General features: G+C 45.9%; 1 protein-coding gene across 5 annotated transcripts in view; it reads right to left on the bottom strand.

Annotated features, from left to right (window-relative positions):
• The window catches only part of LOC126213522 (uncharacterized), a 173,677-nt gene that overhangs the window by 76,791 nt on the left and 69,957 nt on the right, over positions 1-26,929 (bottom strand). For all 5 annotated transcript variants that reach the window (XM_049941358.1, XM_049941356.1, XM_049941355.1 and 2 more), the window contains one exon: positions 4,884-4,966. In XM_049941358.1, coding sequence (XP_049797315.1) covers positions 4,884-4,966 — 83 coding nt within the window. The remainder of the gene's footprint in view (positions 1-4,883; positions 4,967-26,929) is intronic.

The raw sequence follows: 26,929 nt of genomic DNA, 5'->3' as shown, positions 1-26,929 counted from the left end.
CAGTTTTAATCTGCCAGGAAGTTTCATGTTGACAGATTGATTCAAGACGATTGTAGTACCATTCAGAGAGAAACTGCAAGCAGAATCGGAATTGTGTGGGTCGCATTATTGCTTTGCTCAGATATCGGAAGGTCTGTGCACGACTGGTACCCCGGATGCTGACTCCTGAAATGAAAGCGCACTGATTTGAAATTTGTCAGGAACTCCTCTCACATTACGAGAATGAAGGTGATGCCTTTCTCCATTCAACTGTGACAAGAGACGAAAGGTGGGTACACCGTTAAGACCCAGAGATGAAATGTCAGTCTACGGAATATCGACACAAAGACTCGCCCCAGAAAAAGAAATTCAAGGTGCAGGCCTCAGCTGGAAAAATAATGGTCGCAGTGTTCTGGGATGCAGACGGTGTTATCCTTGTCGATTTCCTCAATTGTGGAACAACAATAAATTCAGACTGTTACATCAGAACGCTGTGAATTCTGAAACGACAGCTGACAAAGGTCGGAAAGGAAAAGGGAAACGTTTTCCTGCAGCATGACAGTGCCAAACCACACACTTGACGTGCCACCACAGCAGAACATCAGAGACCGGATCTCACGGCATCCTCCGTACAGTCCAGATTTAGCACCGTCTGACTCCCATCTGTTTTCGATAATGAAAGATGGTCTGTGGGGACATCCTCCTGCTTCTAATGAAGATGTTCAGAGAACTGTGAGACTGTGGTAGCGGAAACAGAGTGTCTACTTCTTCTGTGACGGCTTGAGCAAACCTGTTAATCGTCGGCAGAAATGTATCCGATTAGCTGGTGATTATGCGGAAAAGTATATTTTGGTAATTAAAGATCACATTCTAAGGATTATTTCTGTGTTTCACTTATTAAAATATTCCCATCCAAACCCAATTACTTTTCATTCAAACCTCATATATTAGGAAATGAGACACTAGAAGTAATAGGCAAGTTTGGTTATATGGGCAGCAGAGTAACTGACAATGGTCAAAGTAGGCAGGATATAAGAGGCAGACTCACAATAGGAAGAAAAATGCTTCTGAAGGTACTTGTGTTGAGTGTAGCCTTGTACAGAAGTGAAATGCAGATGACAAGCAATTTACATGTGAAGGGAACAGAAGCTTTTCATATGTGATGATACACAAGAATGCTGAAGGTCAGTTGGATAGCTTGAATAACTAACAAGGTGGAAATGAAATTAATCGATGGAAAAAGAAATTTATGGCACTGTTTGTCTAAAGGGATCAGTTGGTAGGACACACCCTGAGACATCCAGGAATTGTCAATTTTGTAATGGAGAGAGAGAGAGAGAGAAAGGGAAAGTAGGAGGGGGGGTGCGAGGGCAGGAGCAAAGATTGTAGAGGGAGATCCTTATAGGTATGAATACAGTAAGTAGCTTCTAATGGATACAGGCAGCAGTAGTTACGCAGAGATGAAACAGCTTGACACAGCATAGCCTAACGTAGAGAGATGCACGAAACCAGTCTCTGGCCAGAAGACGACAACAACAACAACAACAACACCACTTGATAACACATTGTTGTCACTGTCTTCTATCACAAAGGGAAACTATCCAAATGCATCTACAACAGTGGTCATCAAACTGTGGCCCACAGGCCACACGCAAAGGGTACGGCCCAAATTAACTGTAAGTACGGCCTGCGGTTAAAGGCTGTATTTTACAATAATACGCATCTAACAGCTAACGACAAAAATATCAGCTAATATTACGACTGTACAAAGAGAGTAGTTCTCCAGCCCAATAACAAACAAAAATAACTCCAGAGACACTAATATTTTCAGGTGTGCTTAATATAAATAGAAGCTAGTTAATTCGGCAGTGAGCCGAGTAAAGTTGGCCGCTTACATCGGGGCAGAGGGGTAAGTCGAGCGGCCACTGCAGTGTTAAGGATGTAAGAGGGGGAAAGTTTTATTGTTCGTCTTCAAGAACTAAAAACGTATGGGTGTGTGTTCCTTGTTCCAATTAGCTGCTGTGGCATAAGTTTCAAACAGGATTTGTGACTGTGTGTTGCAGGGACAGTCATCTTCAAATGAGATACATATTTGTAGCACGGAATATGAAATTAAATTAAGGCAGTTTTAATACAACACATTCTGTAGCAGAAAAATGGCATTAAAAACATTTTGTGGAAGACCAGTGTTCTTGTGGTAGGGAGCAGTGGCCGATGATATACACTCCTGGAAATGGAAAAAAGAACACATTGACACCGGTGTGTCAGACCCACCATACTTGCTCCGGACACTGCGAGAGGGCTGTACAAGCAATGATCACACGCACGGCACAGCGGACACACCAGGAACCGCGGTGTTGGCCGTCGAATGGCGCTAGCTGCGCAGCATTTGTGCACCGCCGCCGTCAGTGTCAGCCAGTTTGCCGTGGCATACGGAGCTCCATCGCAGTCTTTAACACTGGTAGCATGCCGCGACAGCGTGGACGTGAACCGTATGTGCAGTTGACGGACTTTGAGCGAGGGCGTATAGTGGGCATGCGGGAGGCCGGGTGGACGTACCGCCGAATTGCTCAACACGTGGGGCGTGAGGTCTCCACAGTACATCGATGTTGTCGCCATTGGTCGGCGGAAGGTGCACGTGCCCGTCGACCTGGGACCGGACCGCAGCGACGCACGGATGCACGCCGAGACCGTAGGATCCTACGCAGTGCCGCAGGGGACCGCACCGCCACTTCCCAGCAAATTAGGGACACTGTTGCTCCTGGGGTATTGGCGAGGACCATTCGCAACCGTCTCCATGAAGCTGGGCTACGGTCCCGCACACCGTTAGGCCGTCTTCCGCTCACGCCCCAACATCGTGCAGCCCGCCTCCAGTGGTGTCGCGACAGGCGTGAATGGAGGGACGAATGGAGACGTGTCATCTTCAGCGATGAGAGTCGCTTCTGCCTTGGTGCAAATGATGGTCGTATGCGTGTTTGGCGCCGTGCAGGTGAGCGCCACAATCAGGACTGCATACAACCGAGGCCCACAGGGCCAACACCCGGCATCGTGGTGTGGGGAGCGATCTCCTACACTGGCCGTACACCACTGGTGATCGTTGAGGGGACACTGAATAGTGCACGGTACATCCAAACCGTCATCGAACCCATCGTTCTACCATTCCTAGACCGGCAAGGGAACTTGCTGTTCCAACAGGACAGTGCACGTCCGCATGTATCCCGTGCCACCCAACGTGCTCTAGAAGGTGTAAGTCAACTACCCTGGCCAGCAAGATCTCCGGATCTGTCCCCCATTGAGCATGTTTGGGACTGGATGAAGCGTCGTCTCACGCGGTCTGCACGTCCAGCACGAACGCTGGTCCAACTGAGGCGCCAGGTGGAAATGGCATGGCAAGCCGTTCCACAGGACTACATCCAGCATCTCTACGATCGTCTCCATGGGAGAATAGCAGCCTGCATTGCTGCGAAAGGTGGATATACACTGTACTAGTGCCGACATTGTGCATGCTCTGTTGCCTGTGTCTATGTGCCTGTGGTTCTGTCAGTGTGATCATGTGATGTATCTGACCCCAGGAATGTGTCAATAAAGTTTCCCCTTCCTGGGACAATGAATTCACGGTGTTCTTATTTCAATTTCCAGGAGTGTAAATAAAGAAAATGAACCGTCATAGCTGTTTCATCAAAGGAATTTATTTCAAAAGACTACTTTCGGTGCAACACTTATGCCATCTTCAGGTCGACTACAAACCGAAACAGTACTTTGATTCCTTGGCCCATGTATTGTAGAACCCATATAATACAGTTGTGGTTGCACTTATGTCCACACGGTCACAGTGGTGACAACATGCTGCAGAGTATACGCTCCTTATCTATGAAATCAACGGCAACTAGTATTATACAGGTCTACAATACATCGGTCAAGGAATTACACCACTCTTTTGGTTTACGATGGACTTCAAGACGGTATAAGTGTTGCGGTGAAACTATTTGTTTGGAATAAATTTCTTTGATTATACAGTTGTAGTGGTTCATTTTTCAAAACCTTTAATTAACAATTGAGAACAATGCGACGTACAATTACTGCTGTTAACCAACTAATCATCTGAAACTTGCTGGCAGATTAAAACTGTGTGCCGGACCGAAACTCGAACTCGGGACCTTTGCCTTTCGCAGACAAGTGCTCTACCGACTGAGCTACCCGAGCACGACTCACGCCCCGTCCCCACAGCTTTACTTCTGCCAGTACCTCGCCTCCTACCTTCCAAACTTTACAGAAGCTCTCCTGCGATACAGTTGTAAAGCTGTGAGAACGGGGCGTGAGTCGTGCTCGGGTAGCTCAGTCGGTAGAGCACTTGCCCGCGAAAGGCAAAGGTCCCGAGTTCGAGTCTCGGTCGGGCACACAGTTTTAATCTGCCAGGAAGTTCCGTATCAGTGCACACTTCGCTGCAGAGTGAAAATCTCATTCTGAAAAATAATCATCTGCTCACACAGACAACACACCATCACCTCATCAGTCAATTACAGTGTCACAACTCTGAGGCCACAGAGTGGCAGCAACCTGAAACAGAGCAGTCGACACAAAGTATTCTCAACAGTGCCGACATTTAACACTCGGTACTCGGGAGGGGGGGGGGGTCAACTTATCGCACCCTTATTACAGCTAGTCTATCGGAGGCTCACGACGTACTAATTTACGTACAATTAATAATGAGGTCGGTATATTTGCAGCCCCAGGTGTCGTCCCACAATGTCAGTATTGGCCCTCGAGTAAATAAGTGATCAGTTGTGAGTTCTTTCTGCAAGAACTTTCTGAAGTCCACTACAAGTTTCACTGGGGGACTTGCAATTTTCCATCATATGTAAATGTGTTCATAACACAGTGAAGGATATAAGTAAAGGTTTTACCTCAGCTGCACCAGGCATATCAGCTTCCATCGTGACTGGCTTCCGCTGGCACTGCTGCCTTAAATATCTACTGCCAGCATCATCTAGAACAGAACAGATAATACGTCACTCTACTAACTGAATTGGATTTCTCATTAAGTCAATCTGTATGGATACAAAGTAAATCACCACATCTGGAACAACAGATATAAGCATAATACTGTCAGAACATCCGAATTGCAACACTTCTCTAAAAAACACAGTTTTTTCCAATTTGAGGATGTAACAACCAACTAACTAAATACATGGCTGCTTCTGGGTTTCATTCCCGGTTAAGAAAGCAGATTACTCTGTTACGGAAAGGTCTACAACAGGGACCACTCAGTGTTGTGGAGCCACGTGAAGTGCTGTTCCGATAAACAATCGGCAAGCTGCCAAAGTCACGTTAAACTGAAAAGCTCGTGCCAAGAATATAGAACAGTGCCATTAAATGACATACAAGTGTCGCACAGCAATCTGTGTCTGATGGGAATGAGGGGCAGGGCAGCATGTATCCAGAGTGGATTAATACAGTACCCAATGGGGTATCAGAAGGCATGTATTTTATAGCAAGGACTTGAAATACATGTTACACACATCAATACCAACTTTTGATCAAGACCAAATGCATTTCTGTTTATTTTAATGCACTTTCAGTGGTCACTGTTAACAGTATGGTTTTTCTTGAAATTTTGTTGCTGGGATCAGGCACAGTTCTCACATTTTACCATGTTGTAGTTTGTGTGTGTGTGTGTGTGTGTGTGTGTGTGTGTGTCTGCAGTCTCAAAGAGCTGAAACTACACTGTGACCAGCAGCACCAGTGCATGATGGGAGTGGCGACTGGGTGGGGGTAAGGAGGAGGCTGGGGCGGGGAGGGGGAGAGATAGTATGGTGGGAGTGGCGGACAATGAAATGTTGCAGTTTGGACAGAGGGTAGGAGAGAAAGTGCGGAGGGGGGAGGGGGTAAGTAACAGAAAGAGGAGAGAAATAAAAAGAAATTAAAAGAATGGATGTGGTGGTGAAATGACAGCTATGTAGTACTGGAATGGGAACTGGGAGGGGGCTGGATGGGTGAGGACAATGACTAATGAAGGTCGAGGCCAGGAGGGTTACGGGAACGTAGGATGTATTGCAGGGAAAGTTCCCACCTGCACAATTCAGAAAAGCTGGTGTCGGTGAGAAGGATCCATACGGCACAAACTGTGAAGCAGTCATTGAGATGAGGGGTATCGTGTTTGGCAGCGTGTTCACCGACAGGGTGGTCCACTTGCTTTTGGCCACAGTTTGTCGGTGGCCGTTCGTGCGGCAGACAGCTTGTCGGTTGTCGTGCCCACGCAGAACGTAGCACAGTGGTTGCAGCTTAGCTTGTAAATCACATGACTGGTTTCACAGGTAGCCCCGCCTTTGGTGCGATAGGTAATGTTAGCATCCAGACTGGAGTAGGTGGTGGTAGGAGGATGTACTGGACAGGTCTTGCATCTAGGTCTATTACAGGGGTGTGAGCCACGAGGTAAGGGACTGGGAGCAGGGGTCGTGTAAGGACTGACGAGTATATTGCGTAGGTTCGGTGGACGGCGGAATACCACGGTAGGAAGGGTGGGAAGGATAGGGGGTAGGACATTTCCCATTTCAGCAACAAGAGGTAATCTAAACCCTGGCTGAGAATGTAATTCACTTTCTCCAGTCCTGGACGGTACTGAGTTACGAGGGGAATGCTCCTCTGTGGCCGGACTGGGAGGTAGTGGAAGACTGGAAAGGCGAGGCACGGTAGATTTGTTTTTGTCCGAGGACGGGAGGATAATTACGGTCAGTGAAGGCTTCAGTGAGACCCTCGGTATATTTAGAGAGGGACTGCTCGTCACTGCAGGTGCGACGACCACGGGTGGCTAGGCTGTACAGAAGGGACTTACTTCTTGGTATCAAACGGGTGGCAGCTGTCGAAGTGGAGGTATTGCTGGTGGTTAGTAGGTTTGATATGGACGGAGGTACTGATGTAGCCATCTTTCAGGTGGAGGTCAACATCTAGGAAGGTGGATTGTTGAGTCGAGTAGGACCAGGGGAAGCAAATGGGGGAGAAGTTGTTGAGGTTTCCGGAGGAATGTGGATAGGGTGTCGTCACCTTCAATCCACATAGCAAAGATGTCATCAGTGAATCTGAACCAGGTGGGGGGTTTAGGATTCTGGGTTTTTAGGAAGGATTCCCCTACATGGCCCACGAATAGGTTGGCATAGGATGGTGCCATGCGGGTGGCCATAGCTGTACCCCATATTTGTTTGTAGGTAATGCCTTCAAAGGTGAAGTAATTGTGGGTGAGGATATAGTTGATCATGGAGACTAGGAAGGAGGTTGTCGGTTTGGAATCCACAGGGCATCTGGAAACGTAGTGTTTGATAGCAGCAAGGTCACGGGCATTAGGAATGTTAGTGTACAGGGAGGTGGCATCGATAGTGACGAGCAGAGCACCGTGTGGTAAAGGGAGAGGAACTGTGGCGAGTTGGTCGAGGAAATGGTTGGTATCTTTTATATAGGAGGATACGTTACAGGTAATTGGTTGAAGGTGTTGGTCAACGAGAGCAACAGGCCACAATGGGGCATCCTGGGTGGTAGGGTTTACGGAGTTTAGGAAGCATGTAGAAGGTGGGAGAGTGGGGAGTGGTAGGGGTAAGTAGAGAGGTGGACTCTGGGGAGAGATTCTGGGATGGACCTAAGGATTTGAGTAGTGACTGGAGATCCTGCTGGATTGGTGGACTGGGATCACTGTGGCATTGTTTGTAGGTGGAAGTATTTGACAGCTGACGGAGTCCTTCTGCCGCGTAACCCTCGCGGTTCAAAACTACGGTAGTGGAGCCTTTGTCTGCAGGTATAGTTACATCCTGTATTGTTACATTCCATCCTGGATTACCATTGTCTGATATATAGGGGGTTGTAGTATATCCCTAGAGTAACCCTGAATTTTAACACCACACAGATGAAACTCATCCTAGAACTTATGACTGGCCAAGGAAATTGTAAGAAAGGCTGCACACGATAGGTAGAGGCAGCATACGATAGGTGTAGATGTGGAGGAGTATGAAACTGTACCAAACCTAGTCTTCCACTGCAAACATCTGGAGGGCAAACGACACAGAATATTCAAGTCATTAAAGCCTGAGGAAATCTTGTCAAATAAGGGATTACAACAACAACAACAACAATAACAACAACAACAACAACAGCAGCAGCAGCTCAGTTTCAGTGTGGGTAACAGTGGGATACGAACACTGTTGTTTTCTGGCTTCCTGCATCAATCAAATCAATACTTGACCATCAATCACTGGATTTAAAACTGTTTTTCATAAATAATACAATTTTCAGAACTACGTATATTACTAACTGGTAGATTCATATTAATGTAAAAAGTGTGCAGTATCTAAAATAGACAAGATCTTCACCCTTTGACAGCCTGTCGGTTGTTCCAGATTATATTAATTCACCATGTTCCCTGGATGGCATAAAGAAAGAATGTTAAAGGATTTGGAATGACTAAAGGTAAACATCAACACGAGACAAAGAAATCATAGAAACTTAATCTGTATGCTGAGCTACTAACACACGATCAATATACTGCTTAATGATATTCACACTTATGACAGCTAAATTTCATCAAGTGAATCTGTAAGAAAGCTACTACTTTGAAAATATCTACTGCCTTCTCCATCGCACTATACAGCTGTTGTTTATCAGCCAGTAGCTGTGTAAGATTTACTTTATCACAATGGTATTCTCAAAGAAAATATTTTTTACATCTACTGAGTCCTATTACTTGTCATCCAGCTTTATAACAAAACACTGCTACTTGCTATGTGGCTAACAGAAGCTTTCAGTCCCTGATACTAGATACTCAGATAATTTGTAAAAGGAGTGGCTGATCAGAGACAATTTTTATTTTTCTTTGAATTCCTTGCTTCCAGATGGGGGATTACTGAATATCTTACCACCAGAATGCATAACTCCATTCTGAATCCTGGACACAAGGAGGCAAAGTCTACATGGAAATAATTTTTGTGTCTTTCGCTATGACTGTTTATTACAGTTCAGTGGAAACTGATGTTTATTACAAAACAGATTCACATACAGCGACTACCGATTGACATCAGCAGTGTGTGACACGTGCAAATTTGTGTCTGAGTGGGACTCAAACCCGGATTTCCCACTTATCGCCTCAGCCAATTCTTTTCCGTGAGCACGCCTCCAGGACCGAGCCGAACTTCCACGTCACGTAATCACAACCCTAATGCTCACACAATTTGCAATTCCTGCACAGGGAGACAAATATTATATCATCATTTTAGCCCACTGACAAAAGATACATCACTTATGCTAGAGGTGTAATCTGACAGCCAGAGTGATTGAGGCAACTGCTCAAGTTAAGCAGGAAATCTGGGTTCGTGGCCCAGTCCAACACAAATTTTCATGTGTCGCAAAGAGCTGACAATAATGCATTGTCAATGAATGCGAATCTCTTTCCTGATGCATTCAAAATTGCTTACTGAATATTACTTAGGTGTACTTCACCAGAAGATCAACTCTGTAAGACCACTGGGAGTGCAAATCCGCAAAATGAGCCAACATTGTTGTCTATAGGTCAACACAATGAAGGGCATAAACTGAACGGATCTTCTTGATTAGTTTATCTGTGTTGATCCATTTTAACTCATTATTCAGCTGGACCCCAAGGAAATTTACACACTGTGCTTTCAGTGGATGACCATTAATGTCCACTTACGGTTTTTGTGTGTAGCCCACACCGTAAGAGAAATGAACGTACTGGCAGAAGCCCTCTCTCTCGCTTAGAAGCGATTACAGGCGCAGCGAATTACGCAGCACTCACTTCGGTGCAGCAATCCGACAGTGACCTCCGAGATTTATTGGCACAGCCATCTAGTCTGCAGCTCCGCCATGTCCACATACTACCGTCAAGTGTGACATTTTACACTTATGTCCTCACACTCAAGCCGCGATCATTTGTGACTTAACTTTTGACGTGTCTGCTCGAGGGGTCTGAGGTACGATGAATTTGGTTAAATGAACTTTTGTGTTGACAAGTATCAATGAAGACTGTAAAGCACTTGTTCACCACTGTAATGCCTGTCAGCAGATAAAGATCACGTGTCAAGCGTCTGAAGAATATACCTATAACTACCATCGACCACTTCACTTATTGGCCCAGAGTCTTTCCCGTGGTCGACATCACTGCCAAAACAGTCACAACCACATTCTATTGTGGACGGATTGCTCGTTTCAGAGAGCCCCTTACAATTACCACTGACTAGGGCAGGCAGTTTGAATCCTACACCTTTAAGGCGTGCACTGCCCTGTTAAGTGTGAAGCGCATCTGAGCAACACGTTATCATTCAGCAGTGAATGCTTTAGCGGAACGTCTGCACCGACTGTTAAAGGTATCCCCTGTAAGGTGCCTCTTATGTGAGGAAGACATTTTTACCAGTTTCAATACATTATTGTCTCTCATTGATGTATTCACGATAGTTAGGAAGTGCTGTAGCCCGTAGCCGGCCACGAGTCGGAGAGCATTTCCCAAGCTGGCTGGCTAGGTGACGAAGTGACCATATGTCGCGCGTAGCGAGGTGGGGCTTGGCGCTGGACCGTAGCAACGAGCATCAGCCTGGGAAATATACATGACAGGATGTACCGCCATCTCGGCGTCAAAGTCACCGATTTCGTTTATTTATATTTAATAATTAAAGTCATTTATGACAACATGAATACTAGGAGGAGCCTCTGGATGTTTAAAGCTATTTATCATAATTTTGCCTCGTTAAAATTCACACCCGTTCATTAACAAATGCATATCTTAGTAAGTACAAACTTGATCGGAAATCCATGAACTGTGAGGAAACTAGTAAGAGATACGGACTGCGCGCCAAAGTTGGCAGTCAGCGTTAAGAGCACTTCCTGTCTTGTTCGATGGTAGCCATGCTCTTGGGTACAAGCAGTTTGTTACATGAGTGTTTCATTATTGATCTTATAGGAATAAAAGTGATATTACAGCATTCTGAATGTTAATTTCGAGTAAATAGATACCCCAAAGTTGACCGACAGGAATTTCAGATAATTAGCTTCCACCGACACACACATCCAATGCACCAATGAAGAATCTGCACGGGACGACATTTACGGGAGCTGCACCGCGCACAGGTAGGAGGAAATCCGACAATACGACCCACCGAGGCGGATCGAGGAAGGTCCGACTTACACTCGCAAATTCCGGGTGGAAATGCTGACCAGTCATCTGTACGTCACATATACCACCCTCTAAGAACTCGCGGCTAAGCTTAGTAATAACAGTATCAGTTTAGAAGCGAGAGGATCTTGCACCCTTCAGTGTCACAAATTGCAATGTTGGACAGAAATGCTGCCGATCGTCGTCCTGCGTCTCTGAGCGTTCGTCGAGGACAATCTGAAATGTCCAACAGCAGATCTCGCCTACGGCCAACCATTTCGACAGCCCGGTGAGTTCGTCAGCAACGTGTCATATTCACTTATGGAGACATCGGACTGTCGTCAAACTACGCACGCAGATCCGGCAGCTCAGTCTCGTTGAACTGAGAGATCAACAAGACTTCCCACCCTTTCATCTTCAATGACCTGTGCAAACACAACCAATTTTTTTTCTTTCTGCCATAATGCTGTGCGCATACCTCTACAGCCACCATAAGAGCGACCGTATCCAGTCCTCAGCAACGATGGCAAATTGTTTAAGTTTGATGTCATGAGTACTCCAACAACTATCTCTGTTGACTGCCTTAAAAATGTCTTCTGCACCTTCTCTGATGGTAAGAGCAAATCGCCTTACGGACCGACCACAGACGTGACGGAATTACTCCCCACTCCACCACCAGTCACGGATAAGCCACAAATGGACATCGAACGCCGATCCTGATGCTTCAGCAACAGTAAAACCTGCTGTTACGCGATCCAGACGTCACATCTGCTTTGATCGAAGATACCATTAGCACTCGGGGAGCAGTGATGTAGTGATTATACATTGTTATATCAAGTATATTCAAGACACAAAGAGTTTACACTAAGTGACATTATTCTGATTATGTATTCTCTGAATGTTTTTTACCTTTGCACACTAAGCTATTAAATGTTGCAATAAAAAAGATTTCCTTTAAACTGTAACACTTGTTAGAAATAGCATAACACGAATCTTTGGGAGGTTAAGACATAAACTATTAGGTGTGAACCATTCGTAGCCTGCTCAGCAATCAACGGCACTGTGTCTACTATGGGCAAGTTTGAACCCTTGATTAGAATGCTCGTTTCCTCAGCAAACACCACAGCTTTTAAAGTGTCTCCAGTGTAGTTCAATTTTACCCCTATTTGTTTTATGATGAAAAACACAAGGTCAAGCAGGAATATTTTAATAGTTGAATTTCCATTTACACTGTCTTCTTTACAAATTTCTCCCCAGTATTCTTCCTGCATTTTGTCTGTAAATGCTACACTTCAGTCATTGCTTACAATTCCGCAATGCTTTTTTTTTTATGATGTGCATAAATAGCTGACCTATATATTTTATGGTTAATACCTGACCACTATGCTCTGACAAATCATTGACTATTAGTTTTCTTGCCTGATCAATGAAGGTTGTTGGGACTAACAACTATCTTCAATGGCTATTACACTACATCCTTCAACTCTTGCAGGGAATTTTACTGTGAAAATAATCCAAAGCTGGATATCAACACTCTGGATGGTCAGTACTATCTGATAAGAAACCTACATTCAAGTATCCACAAACAGTTATTCTTCAGTCAAGTCTGCATAGGCTTATTAGCACTGTTCACAGTTGCCGAGATATTTCCTGCGGGTGGCCTATAAACTGTCAGTGTTACGACCTCGTTTATTTCCCGATCCACGACTGTAGCACGACATTCAAAAAGCTGCTCAATTTAATACTCTTTAAGCCTAAAGAGCTAAGGTTTTCAACCACTTTTTGAATATACAGCCACTGCCCCCTTCCCTTTTATTAGTTCCATAGCAAATCAGTAGGACATTGGCGTGTATCTGTCAAGATGGAACTGTTCAATTTCAGTGACTCCCATGTGTTTCTGACACAGTAGTAAGACCTCTCTTCCGATGTTTCACTAGCACTTGCGCCTTATGCACTGTCCTGTTTGACTGCTTAAGAAGTACTTAGGATGGTCGAATGTTGTTCTCCTGGTCTACAAAGCATACAAGCAGCTGGTGTGAGCTGGACTGATGCAATGACTTGCCATGTCTTCTGGAACTTTTTATTGATTTGGAAGGCTCGACTGTAATCCAGTCGGGAGCTAACATTACAATTTTGAAAACGCCACTACCAAACCAGCTAGCAGTTTCTGCCTTTTTTCCAATATTGTGTAGCAGTAGTAGTGACAATCACTGAAACTCAAGAAGTGACCATTATCATCATTCCCGATGTAATTTGTATTAAAACATCCCATATGAAAAATTACGCTGACAATCCTCCAATGACTATCAAGATATTCGGCTTAACACTTCGATCACAGGTAACAACCTAATAGGTTTTTTAAAACTTACTTAACAACTAAAATTATTTAGCGGCAATTGCAATACGTACTTTAAACATATCATATCTACATAACTCAGTAATGATATGTACTTAGGATATGAAATTATTCATGAAAGATAACTTATTAACGGTGAAGAAATAAAATTTTTGACCAAATATTACACCCACATGATCAGTAAAGGAAAAATATTTGATCGTACGTGTAAATAGGTGTAGATTTTACGAGAGATTCAATGCTTACTGCCAAAGGAACGGAGGTTAGGTTACATCACATCCCCTACACAAACTGTCAATTCGGTTACATTCAGCCATTCAGTTGATAGTTTTATAAAATACTTCAGTTCCACTAATATTTTCGAAACGCTAATACACATAAAACATAAATCATATCGTGGAAAGAAACCTTAAGTTAAACTGGCACATTTCACATCATTACGAAATATATTTACCATCTATGGAGCAAGTCTTATTGTAATGTAATGTAACAATGATGTTGTGATGTATTCTCACCATTAGACAGATAATCTACATCATAAAAACCTGTAGGCGTACGGTTGCTAATAGTACTGTAGCAGTAAATGCACAACAATCGAAATTGTAAACAGCAGCATCACAACTATTAATTTAGCTAACCTGGCAAGCAATTCATTAATCTGATATTCCTCAAATGCAGCAATCACGAGGGAAAAATAAGATAGCAATTGTCGTGGTGCATTGCAGTCGATTGTGAAATTCGTTATTCGCTTGAACACAGAGCGCGCCATTTGTAAATCAATTGCCAACTGCAAGCATTTTTACTAGTAATGGCAGATGCATTTACGTTCGCTGCCAGCCACCACGCCGAGTGCCAACATTGCGCGTTTGTCAACTAGCTTACAAATGGCTCTGAGCACTATGGGACTCAACTGCTGAGGTGATTAGAACTAGCTTACAATGTCGTGTGAAAGACGTAGCATGCCGACCTGGCCAAACATCACCTAGACGTATCAGAGACGTGGTATGTTTAGCGCTGCGAACAAGTGCAAGTCGTCTGAAAGACATAGCGTGCCAACGTGGCCAAACATGACCTAGACGTATCAGAGAACAAGCACAAGTTGTGTGAGAGACACAGCATGCCGACCTAGCCAAACATCACCGAGATGTATCAGAGATGTGGTATGTTTACCACTCCGAACAAGCGCAAGTCGTGTGAGAGACGTAGCGTGCTGACCTGGCCAAACAATACCTAGACGTATCAGAGATGTGGTACGTTTACCGCTCCGAACAAGTGCAACTCGTGTGAGAGACGTGGTATGTTTACTGCTCTGAACAAGCACAAGTTGTGTGAGAGACGTAGCGTGCCGACCTGGCCAAACATCACCTAGACGTATCAGAGACGTGGTATGTTTACCGCTCTGAACAAGCGCAAGTCATGTGAGAGACGTAGCGTGCCGACCTGGCCAAACATCACCTAGACGTATCAGAGACGTGGTATGTTTACCGCTCTGAACAAGCGCAAGTCATGTGAGAGACGTAGCGTGCCGACCTGGCCAAACATCACCTAGACGTATCAGAGACGTGGTATGTTTACTGCTCTGAACAAGCACAAGTTGTGTGAGAGACGTAGCGTGCCAACCTGGCCAAACATCACCTAGACGTATCAGAGACGTGGTATGTTTACCGCTCTGAACAAGCGCAAGTCATGTGAGAGACGTAGCGTGCCGACCTGGCCAAACATCACCTAGACGTATCAGAGACGTGGTATGTTTACCGCTCTGAACAAGCGCAAGTCATGTGAGAGACGTAGCGTGCCGACCTGGCCAAACATCACCTAGACGTATCAGAGACGTGGTATGTTTACCGCTCTGAACAAGCGCAAGTCATGTGAGAGACGTACCATGCCAACCTGGCTGAACATCACCTAGACGTATCAGAGACGTGGTATGTCTACCGCTCTGAACAAGCGCAAGTCATGTGAGAGACGTAGCGTGCCAACCTGGCCGAACATCACCTAGACGTATCAGAGACGTGGTATGTTTACCGCTCTGAACAAGCGCAAGTCATGTGAGAGACGTAGCGTGCCGACCTGGCCAAACATCACCTAGACGTATCAGAGACGTGGTATGTTTACCGCTCTGAACAAGCGCAAGTCATGTGAGAGACGTAGCGTGCCGACCTGGCCAAACATCACCTAGACGTATCAGAGACGTGGTATGTTTACCGCTCTGAACAAGCGCAAGTCATGTGAGAGACGTACCATGCCAACCTGGCTGAACATCACCTAGACGTATCAGAGACGTGGTATGTCTACCGCTCTGAACAAGCGCAAGTCATGTGAGAGACGTAGCGTGCCAACCTGGCCGAACATCACCTAGACGTATCAGAGACGTGGTATGTTTACCGCTCTGAACAAGCGCAAGTCATGTGAGAGACGTAGCGTGCCGACCTGGCCAAACATCACCTAGACGTATCAGAGACGTGGTATGTTTACCGCTCTGAACAAGCGCAAGTCATGTGAGAGACGTAGCGTGCCGACCTGGCCAAACATCACCTAGACGTATCAGAGACGTGGTATGTTTACCGCTCTGAACAAGCGCAAGTCATGTGAGAGACGTACCATGCCAACCTGGCTGAACATCACCTAGACGTATCAGAGACGTGGTATGTCTACCGCTCTGAACAAGCGCAAGTCATGTGAGAGACGTAGCGTGCCGACCTGGCCAAACATCACCTAGACGTATCAGAGACGTGGTATGTTTACCGCTCTGAACAAGCGCAAGTCATGTGAGAGACGTAGCGTGCCGACCTGGCCAAACATCACCTAGACGTATCAGAGACGTGGTATGTTTACCGCTCTGAACAAGCGCAAGTCATGTGAGAGACGTACCATGCCAACCTGGCTGAACATCACCTAGACGTATCAGAGACGTGGTATGTTTACCGCTCTGAACAAGCGCAAGTCATGTGAGAGACGTAGCGTGCCGACCTGGCCCAACATCACCTAGACGTATCAGAGACGTGGTATGTTTACCGCTCTGAACAAGCGCAAGTCATGTGAGAGACGTAGCGTGCCGACCTGGCCAAACATCACCTAGACGTATCAGAGACGTGGTATGTTTACCGCTCTGAACAAGCGCAAGTCATGTGAGAGACGTACCATGCCAACCTGGCTGAACATCACCTAGACGTATCAGAGACGTGGTATGTTTACCGCTCTGAACAAGCGCAAGTCATGTGAGAGACGTAGCGTGCCGACCTGGCCAAACATCACCTAGACGTATCAGAGACGTGGTATGTTTACCGCTCTGAACAAGCGCAAGTCATGTGAGAGACGTAGCGTGCCGACCTGGCCAAACATCACCTAGACGTATCAGAGACGTGGTATGTTTACCGCTCTGAACAAGCGCAAGTCATGTGAGAGACGTACCATGCCAACCTGGCTGAACATCACCTAGACGTATCAGAGACGTGGTATGTTTACCGCTCTGAACAAGCGCAAGTCATGTGAGAGACGTAGCGTGCCGACCTGGCCAAACATCACCTAGACGTATCAGAGACGTGGTATGTTTACCGCTCTGAACAAGCGCAAGTCATGTGAGAGACGTAGCGTGCCGACCTGGCCAAACATCACCTAGACGTATCAGAGACGTGGTATGTTTACCGCTCTGAACAAGCGCAAGTCATGTGAGAGACGTACCATGCCAACCTGGCTGAACATCACCTAGACGTATCAGAGACGTGGTATGTTTACCGCTCTGAACAAGCGCAAGTCATGTGAGAGACGTAGCGTGCCGACCTGGCCAAACATCACCTAGACGTATCAGAGACGTGGTATGTTTACCGCTCTGAACAAGCGCAAGTCATGTGAGAGACGTAGCGTGCCGACCTGGCCAAACATCACCTAGACGTATCAGAGACGTGGTATGTTTACCGCTCTGAACAAGCGCAAGTCATGTGAGAGACGTACCATGCCAACCTGGCTGAACATCACCTAGACGTATCAGAGACGTGGTATGTTTACCGCTCTGAACAAGCGCAAGTCATGTGAGAGACGTAGCGTGCCGACCTGGCCAAACATCACCTAGACGTATCAGAGACGTGGTATGTTTACCGCTCTGAACAAGCGCAAGTCATGTGAGAGACGTAGCGTGCCGACCTGGCCAAACATCACCTAGACGTATCAGAGACGTGGTATGTTTACTGCTCTGAACAAGCGCAAGTCATGTGAGAGACGTAGCGTGCCGACCTGGCCAAACATCACCTAGACGTATCAGAGACGTGGTATGTTTACCGCTCTGAACAAGCGCAAGTCATGTGAGAGACGTACCATGCCAACCTGGCTGAACATCACCTAGACGTATCAGAGACGTGGTATGTTTACCGCTCTGAACAAGCGCAAGTCATGTGAGAGACGTAGCGTGCCGACCTGGCCAAACATCACCTAGACGTATCAGAGACGTGGTATGTTTACCGCTCTGAACAAGCGCAAGTCATGTGAGAGACGTAGCGTGCCGACCTGGCCAAACATCACCTAGACGTATCAGAGACGTGGTATGTTTACCGCTCTGAACAAGCGCAAGTCATGTGAGAGACGTACCATACCAACCTGGCTGAACATCACCTAGACGTATCAGAGACGTGGTATGTTTACCGCTCTGAACAAGCGCAAGTCATGTGAGAGACGTAGCGTGCCGACCTGGCCAAACATCACCTAGACGTATCAGAGACTTGTTATGTTTACCGCTCTGAACAAGCGCAAGTCATGTGAGAGACGTAGCGTGCCGACCTGGCCAAACATCACCTAGACGTATCAGAGACGTGGTATGTTTACCGCTGCGAACAAGCGCAAGTCGTCTGAAAGACATAGCGTGCCGACCTGGCCAACCATTACCTAGACGTATCAGAGACTTGGTACGTTTACCGCTCCGAACAAGTGCAACTCGTGTGAGAGACGTGGTATGTTTACTGCTCTGAACAAGCACAAGTTGTGTGAGAGACGTAGCGTGCCAACCTGGCCGAACATCACCTAGACGTATCAGAGACGTGGTATGTTTACCGCTCTGAACAAGCGCAAGTCATGTGAGAGACGTAGCGTGCCGACCTGGCCAAACATCACCTAGACGTATCAGAGACGTGGTATGTTTACCGCTCTGAACAAGCGCAAGTCATGTGAGAGACGTAGCGTGCCGACCTGGCCAAACATCACCTAGACGTATCAGAGACGTGGTATGTTTACCGCTCTGAACAAGCGCAAGTCATGTGAGAGACGTACCATGCCAACCTGGCTGAACATCACCTAGACGTATCAGAGACGTGGTATGTCTACCGCTCTGAACAAGCGCAAGTCATGTGAGAGACGTAGCGTGCCAACCTGGCCGAACATCACCTAGACGTATCAGAGACGTGGTATGTTTACCGCTCTGAACAAGCGCAAGTCATGTGAGAGACGTAGCGTGCCGACCTGGCCAAACATCACCTAGACGTATCAGAGACGTGGTATGTTTACCGCTCTGAACAAGCGCAAGTCATGTGAGAGACGTAGCGTGCCGACCTGGCCAAACATCACCTAGACGTATCAGAGACGTGGTATGTTTACCGCTCTGAACAAGCGCAAGTCATGTGAGAGACGTACCATGCCAACCTGGCTGAACATCACCTAGACGTATCAGAGACGTGGTATGTCTACCGCTCTGAACAAGCGCAAGTCATGTGAGAGACGTAGCGTGCCGACCTGGCCAAACATCACCTAGACGTATCAGAGACGTGGTATGTTTACCGCTCTGAACAAGCGCAAGTCATGTGAGAGACGTAGCGTGCCGACCTGGCCAAACATCACCTAGACGTATCAGAGACGTGGTATGTTTACCGCTCTGAACAAGCGCAAGTCATGTGAGAGACGTACCATGCCAACCTGGCTGAACATCACCTAGACGTATCAGAGACGTGGTATGTTTACCGCTCTGAACAAGCGCAAGTCATGTGAGAGACGTAGCGTGCCGACCTGGCCCAACATCACCTAGACGTATCAGAGACGTGGTATGTTTACCGCTCTGAACAAGCGCAAGTCATGTGAGAGACGTAGCGTGCCGACCTGGCCAAACATCACCTAGACGTATCAGAGACGTGGTATGTTTACCGCTCTGAACAAGCGCAAGTCATGTGAGAGACGTACCATGCCAACCTGGCTGAACATCACCTAGACGTATCAGAGACGTGGTATGTTTACCGCTCTGAACAAGCGCAAGTCATGTGAGAGACGTAGCGTGCCGACCTGGCCAAACATCACCTAGACGTATCAGAGACGTGGTATGTTTACCGCTCTGAACAAGCGCAAGTCATGTGAGAGACGTAGCGTGCCGACCTGGCCAAACATCACCTAGACGTATCAGAGACGTGGTATGTTTACCGCTCTGAACAAGCGCAAGTCATGTGAGAGACGTACCATGCCAACCTGGCTGAACATCACCTAGACGTATCAGAGACGTGGTATGTTTACCGCTCTGAACAAGCGCAAGTCATGTGAGAGACGTAGCGTGCCGACCTGGCCAAACATCACCTAGACGTATCAGAGACGTGGTATGTTTACCGCTCTGAACAAGCGCAAGTCATGTGAGAGACGTAGCGTGCCGACCTGGCCAAACATCACCTAGACGTATCAGAGACGTGGTATGTTTACCGCTCTGAACAAGCGCAAGTCATGTGAGAGACGTACCATGCCAACCTGGCTGAACATCACCTAGACGTATCAGAGACGTGGTATGTTTACCGCTCTGAACAAGCGCAAGTCACGTGAGAGACGTAGCGTGCCGACCTGGCCAAACATCACCTAGACGTATCAGAGACGTGGTATGTTTACCGCTCTGAACAAGCGCAAGTCATGTGAGAGACGTAGCGTGCCGACCTGGCCAAACATCACCTAGACGTATCAGAGACGTGGTATGTTTACCGCTCTGAACAAGCGCAAGTCATGTGAGAGACGTACCATGCCAACCTGGCTGAACATCACCTAGACGTATCAGAGACGTGGTATGTTTACCGCTCTGAACAAGCGCAAGTCATGTGAGAGACGTAGCGTGCCGACCTGGCCAAACATCACCTAGACGTATCAGAGACGTGGTATGTTTACCGCTCTGAACAAGCGCAAGTCATGTGAGAGACGTAGCGTGCCGACCTGGCCAAACATCACCTAGACGTATCAGAGACGTGGTATGTTTACTGCTCTGAACAAGCGCAAGTCATGTGAGAGACGTAGCGTGCCGACCTGGCCAAACATCACCTAGACGTATCAGAGACGTGGTATGTTTACCGCTCTGAACAAGCGCAAGTCATGTGAGAGACGTACCATGCCAACCTGGCTGAACATCACCTAGACGTATCAGAGACGTGGTATGTTTACCGCTCTGAACAAGCGCAAGTCATGTGAGAGACGTAGCGTGCCGACCTGGCCAAACATCACCTAGACGTATCAGAGACGTGGTATGTTTACCGCTCTGAACAAGCGCAAGTCATGTGAGAGACGTAGCGTGCCGACCTGGCCAAACATCACCTAGACGTATCAGAGACGTGGTATGTTTACCGCTCTGAACAAGCGCAAGTCATGTGAGAGACGTACCATACCAACCTGGCTGAACATCACCTAGACGTATCAGAGACGTGGTATGTTTACCGCTCTGAACAAGCGCAAGTCATGTGAGAGACGTAGCGTGCCGACCTGGCCAAACATCACCTAGACGTATCAGAGACTTGTTATGTTTACCGCTCTGAACAAGCGCAAGTCATGTGAGAGACGTAGCGTGCCGACCTGGCCAAACATCACCTAGACGTATCAGAGACGTGGTATGTTTACCGCTGCGAACAAGCGCAAGTCGTCTGAAAGACATAGCGTGCCGACCTGGCCAACCATTACCTAGACGTATCAGAGACTTGGTACGTTTACCGCTCCGAACAAGTGCAAGTCGTGTGAGAGACGTCGTCGGTCAGCCGTGTCAAATGTAAACAGAACATCTCTGACACGTTGCGGCCTACACGAAGTGTTCGTCGCCGCATTCGAAGCTGCCGACATTACAAAAATACTTTCACAATGTTCCCGACCTGCAGCAAACATGTTCACGAAGAAAGGGAGATATGTGGTGGCTCAGCCAACAATGATTTTGCAGGATATTTTGACAGCAGCAGTGACAGGGTAGCGGCGTTTTACCTCCTGTACGAAAATGCTTTAAGCGGCTGGTGATTGATGATGATACTGACGAAGAAGAGCAAACCTGCCAGCAACAATCAGAGTCGTGGATGTAGCAAAAGGAAGACAATGAACCAACAATCTGGATGTATACGGAAATTCCCGGAATAAAGGAAGCAGCTTTACAGCACGTGAGTACAAGCATAAGAGAATTAGACGTTTTCTATGTAATATTTAATTTTACATATTGGGAAAACACCATAACTGAGATGAATAGATATGCACAAGAGGTACTCAACAATAAACAGAAGAGACGAAAAATAGACCAAAAGTGGACTCCTATCGGCTGTAATGAAATAAAAATATACACTGGGCTATGTATAATAATGGCTGAAGTAAGGAAACCGTCGATTCAGATGTATTGGTCTAGGAGGACCGTTTTAGAAATGCCAATATTTAGGAAGACGATGCCATTCAGGAGATTTCAGCACGTAAGTAGATTTCTGCATCTAGCGAATAACAGTTTGGCCAACAACACAGATACGCTGTACAATCTAAGGCCAGTCATAGACAAGTTCAATCAAAAATTTATGGAAGTGTACACAATGCAAGAGAATATTTTGGAACAGTGCGCTCAAACAAAAATAAGCCCACAGACTTCCTGATGGCAAAATTAAAGAAGGGAGAATATACAGTGAGGAGTTGTAATGGAATATTGGCACTAAAATGGAAAGATAAACGAGACGTTTACATGCTTTCCACAAAACATTCAACAGCAGAAATGATTGCCACGGACATACCTCTCCGCAATGCATCGTGGAAACCGAAATGTGTCGTCGAATACAATAGAGGCACAATTGGAATTGATCGCCAAGATCAGATGCTCGCATGCTTCCCTGTGACGAGAAAATGTATGAAAGGTTACCGCAAGATATTCTTTTACCTATTTGACGTTGCTTTATTTAACACGTACATTTTGTATTACAAAATACATTGCAGCAAACGACAGAGCTACGCAGAATATAGGATTCACATTGCAGAATCATTGTTGAAAACTACACCTTTACCGGAATATAATCGGAAGGGACAATAAGCATCCGGCGATATACAACAAAGACTCCACGCGCAACATTGGGCACATTTTCCCAAACATATTGATCCAACACCATCAAAAGTAAATCCTGCGAGAGCTAGTGTAGTGTGCAGAAAGCATAAACGACGCAGCGAAACAACGTGGGAATGAAAAACGTGCAGGGTTGCATTACATGTGCCAGACTGAAGAAGACTATTAAATTCGTGTACATGTCATTGTGAAGACGCGTTTGCAAATATGTATGCCAACGTACTAACTTAACAGGTCCCAGAATGTTTTGAACAAAATATTATAGTCTTAGATCATCACACTGTTGTGAATATTATTATTAAGATGTATTTCATCAATGTGTGTTTGCTTATAAAGGGAAATAAAATGTTTGTGAATATATCGTTTCGTTTGAGACAATGAATGTTTCGTTTCCAATGGATAGCTAATCGTCATTATTTATGATACCCGTAGAAATGTCACGGTACAGACATCTCACACACGTACTTACCAATCCCGAGGGCGTCTGCACGACTTCGGACGCCACCAGCCTTAGCGTGTGTAAGCGCTGGGAATTGTAAGGCGCATCCGTACCTAGCCACTTACGGCACATGCTAACAGAACTTTAATCGTAAGGCAAAGGGTTAATACACCCATAGCACTCCGAAATATGACTGGAACTACAACGACTTACCACTGTCCACGCTACGGCGCATTTACCTTCTGCAAGTACTTGCTGAGTTGTTTACATTAGAACCGTTAAGTTGTAGTTGGCCACAGTCATTGCATTATTGCTAAAGAAAAAGCGTGACAAGAACGAAGAGTTAAGAAAAACAGAAGCGTGTGTGGGTCAAGAAGTGGATGCAGGGGCGTACATGTTTAAGTTTTCAAGACACACTATTAAATGAACTGATGTCTGAGGACATTGCCCACATTAAACACTTTCTGGGAATGTCGTATGCAAATTCTGAACATCTCCTGACAATTGCAGATCCAGGTCTTCGAAAATGGGATAGACAAACACTACACATTATATCACCAAAAGATCGTCTTTTCGCTATTCTTCGATTTCTAGCCACAGGTCCATAACTACATATTTCTACTTACTTAACTAATTTTTATTCTTAGGTGGTAGTTTCAATTCGACGATGTATTTGTTCCGAGTCCCGGTGTGCACAGCCTCTGGTATTGTTATGGACTGCAGTGTGACTCTATATGAATGTTTGAAAAGAATATTTGTCGAAGGTCAGTATTATGATATTTTATAACTTCTTCATATAATGATAGAATTTTATACTGTATGTCAGTATCGGACTTCCTGGCCCCTGAAAGGGAAAAAACGCTCTTGGACAGATCTCTAATACACTGTAGCACTGAAACTGCGAATCTGCACAGTACGCAAGTATAAATACGAAATCCTCCAAATACGGGACAATAGCTTCGGAAATGAAATCGAGACTGCGCTGTGCGATGTGCTTTTGTACACTATTCGAGCACAGGACAGGTGCACGGTCTCCTTAGTCAATCAGAACACAGAATCAGGGCATATTACATGTTCCGTAATCAGCGAATCATTAGCATTTTCAGTGCGCGAACACACAAACAATGAAAATTCAGCATGAAACATGAATAAAGTAGATACTCCAAAGTAATGAACAGTACCAAGCAAAGCGATGCTGTAACATACACGGAGGAAAAAAAATTAGGGAGATGGCAATATACACTTACGTTCTTTTGAAGCTAGGGTGGAAAGGGCTTGCTGTCATCTTAAATAGCCCTAAACATCAGGAGACTACTGTTTGTTTACGATTGCTTCTTGTTCATTATTTCTATCATGTTCGCCCAACATCTGTTTCAAATACTGAAGATTACAGTGCATATATATGAATAACATACTGTAAGGAGGACAATTTCGAAAGTTTTTGTCTCCCTGAATGTGTATTTGCTGTAGTAGTATGACACATTTGGCATCGCTAATGATGTAATTTCTTTTTTCTTGATACACTACTGGCTATTAAAATTGCTACGCCACGAAGATGACATGCTACAGACGCGAAATTTAACCAACAGGAAGAAAGGAAGAAGATGCTGTGATATGCAAATGATTAGCTTTTCAAAGCATTCACACAAGGTTTGCGCCGGTGGCGACACCTACAACGTGCTGACATGAGAAAAGTTTCCAACAGATTTCTCATACATAAACAGCAGTTGACCGGCGTTGCCTGGTGAAACGTTGTTGTGATGCCTCGTCTAAGGAGGAGAAATGCGTACCATCACGTTTCCGAATTTGATAAACGTCGGATTGTAGCCTATCACGATTGCGGATTATCGTATCGCGAAATTGCTGCTCGCGTTGGTCGAGATCCAATGACTGTTAGCAGAATACGGAATCGGTGGGTTCAGGAGGGTAATACGGAACGCCGTGCTGGATCCCAACAGCTTCGTATCACTAGCAGTCGAGATGACAGGCATCTTATCCGCATGGCTGTAACGGATCGTGCAGCCACATCTCGATCCCAGAGTCAACAGATGGGGACATTTGCAAGACAACAACCATCTGCACGAACAGTTTGATGACTTTTGTAACAGCATGGACTATCAGCTCGGAGACCGTGGCTGCGGTTACCCTTGACGCTGCATCACAGACAAGAACACCTGCGATGGTGTACTCGACGACGAACCTGGGTGCACGAATGGCAAAACGTCATTTTTTCGGATGAATCCAGGTTCTGTTTACAGCATTGTGATGGTCGCATCCGTGTTTGGCAACATTGCGGTGAACGCACATTGGAAGCGTGTATTTGTCAACGCCATACTGGCGTATCACCTGGCGTGATGGTATGGGGTGCCATTGGTTACACGTCTCGGTCACCTCTTGTTCGCATTGACGGCACTTTGAACAGTGGATGTTACATTTCAGATGTGTTACGACCCGTGGCTCTACCCTTCATTCGGTCCCTGTGAAACCCTACATTTCAGCAGGATAATGCACAACCGCATGTTGCAGGTCCTGTACGGGCCTTTCTGGATACAGAAAATGTTTGACTGCTGCCCTGGCCAGCACATTCTCCAGATCTCTCACCAACTGAAAATGTCTGGTCAATGGTGGCCGAGCAACTGGCTCGTCACAATACGCTAGTCACTACTCTCGATGAACTGTGGTATCGTGTTGAAGCTGCATGGCCAGCTGTACCTATACACGCCATCCAAGCTCTGTTCGACTCAATGCCCAGGCGTATCAAGGCCGTTATTACGGCCAGAGGTGGCTGTTCTGGGTACTGATTTCTCAGGATCTATGCACCCAAATTGCGTGAAAGTGTAATCACATGTCAGTTATAGTATAATATATTTGTCCAATGAATACCCATTTATCATCTGCATTTCTTCTTGTGTAGCAATTTTAATGGCCAGTAGTGTATATTTCGAATAATCAAGACGTGTCCGCAGCTCGTGGTCTCTCAGTAGCGTTCTCACTTCCCCAGTAGGGGTCCCGGGTTCGATTCCCGGTGGGGTCAGGGATTTTCGCCTGCATCAAGATGACATTCATCCCATTACAGTCGGAGGAAGGCAATGGCAAACCACCTCCATTAGGACCTCGCCTAGTACGGCGATGTCGTTCCCCCTACGATCTGTCAAGAAGCGTGAGACTTAAGTTTCCAACCAAGACGAGAAGGATGTGATGTAAACCACAATTACAGAATACAATAACAGGTATTTTTCTGCATAACAGGAAGTGTTGTCACACAGAAACGTTTTCATTTCAGTTTCAAATTTCACTTTGCTTCCTGTCAGGCATTTTGTATTACTGGATAAGCGATCAAAACTTTTGGTTCAGCATTGTGAACCCCTGTTTGGCTACAGACAACCTCAATGTATCGCAATGAAAGTAATTTTTCCCCTCTGGTGTTGTAATTATGTACACCACTGTTCATTCTGGAGTACAGTAGATTATCCACAAAAAACTTCGTAAGCAAATAACTGTACTGTGAAGTGGATAGATTGTGCTACTCACATGCCGAGCAGCAGGTATGCACGACAAGATGAGTGCTCACATAAGTTTTCAGCAAAAGCCTTCTTTAGATGAGTGCTCACATAAGTTTTCAGCAAAAGCCTTCTTTAGAAACGAAGCAAAGAACCTAAAAAACACACACACACACACACACACACACACACACACACACACGACTGCTGTCAATGGCTGTTCTAGTCA

This window comes from Schistocerca nitens, chromosome 11 (genome assembly GCF_023898315.1).
Source record: "Schistocerca nitens isolate TAMUIC-IGC-003100 chromosome 11, iqSchNite1.1, whole genome shotgun sequence".
Taxonomy (NCBI): domain Eukaryota; kingdom Metazoa; phylum Arthropoda; class Insecta; order Orthoptera; family Acrididae; genus Schistocerca; species Schistocerca nitens.
This window is presented reverse-complemented; position numbering and strand designations above follow the sequence as displayed.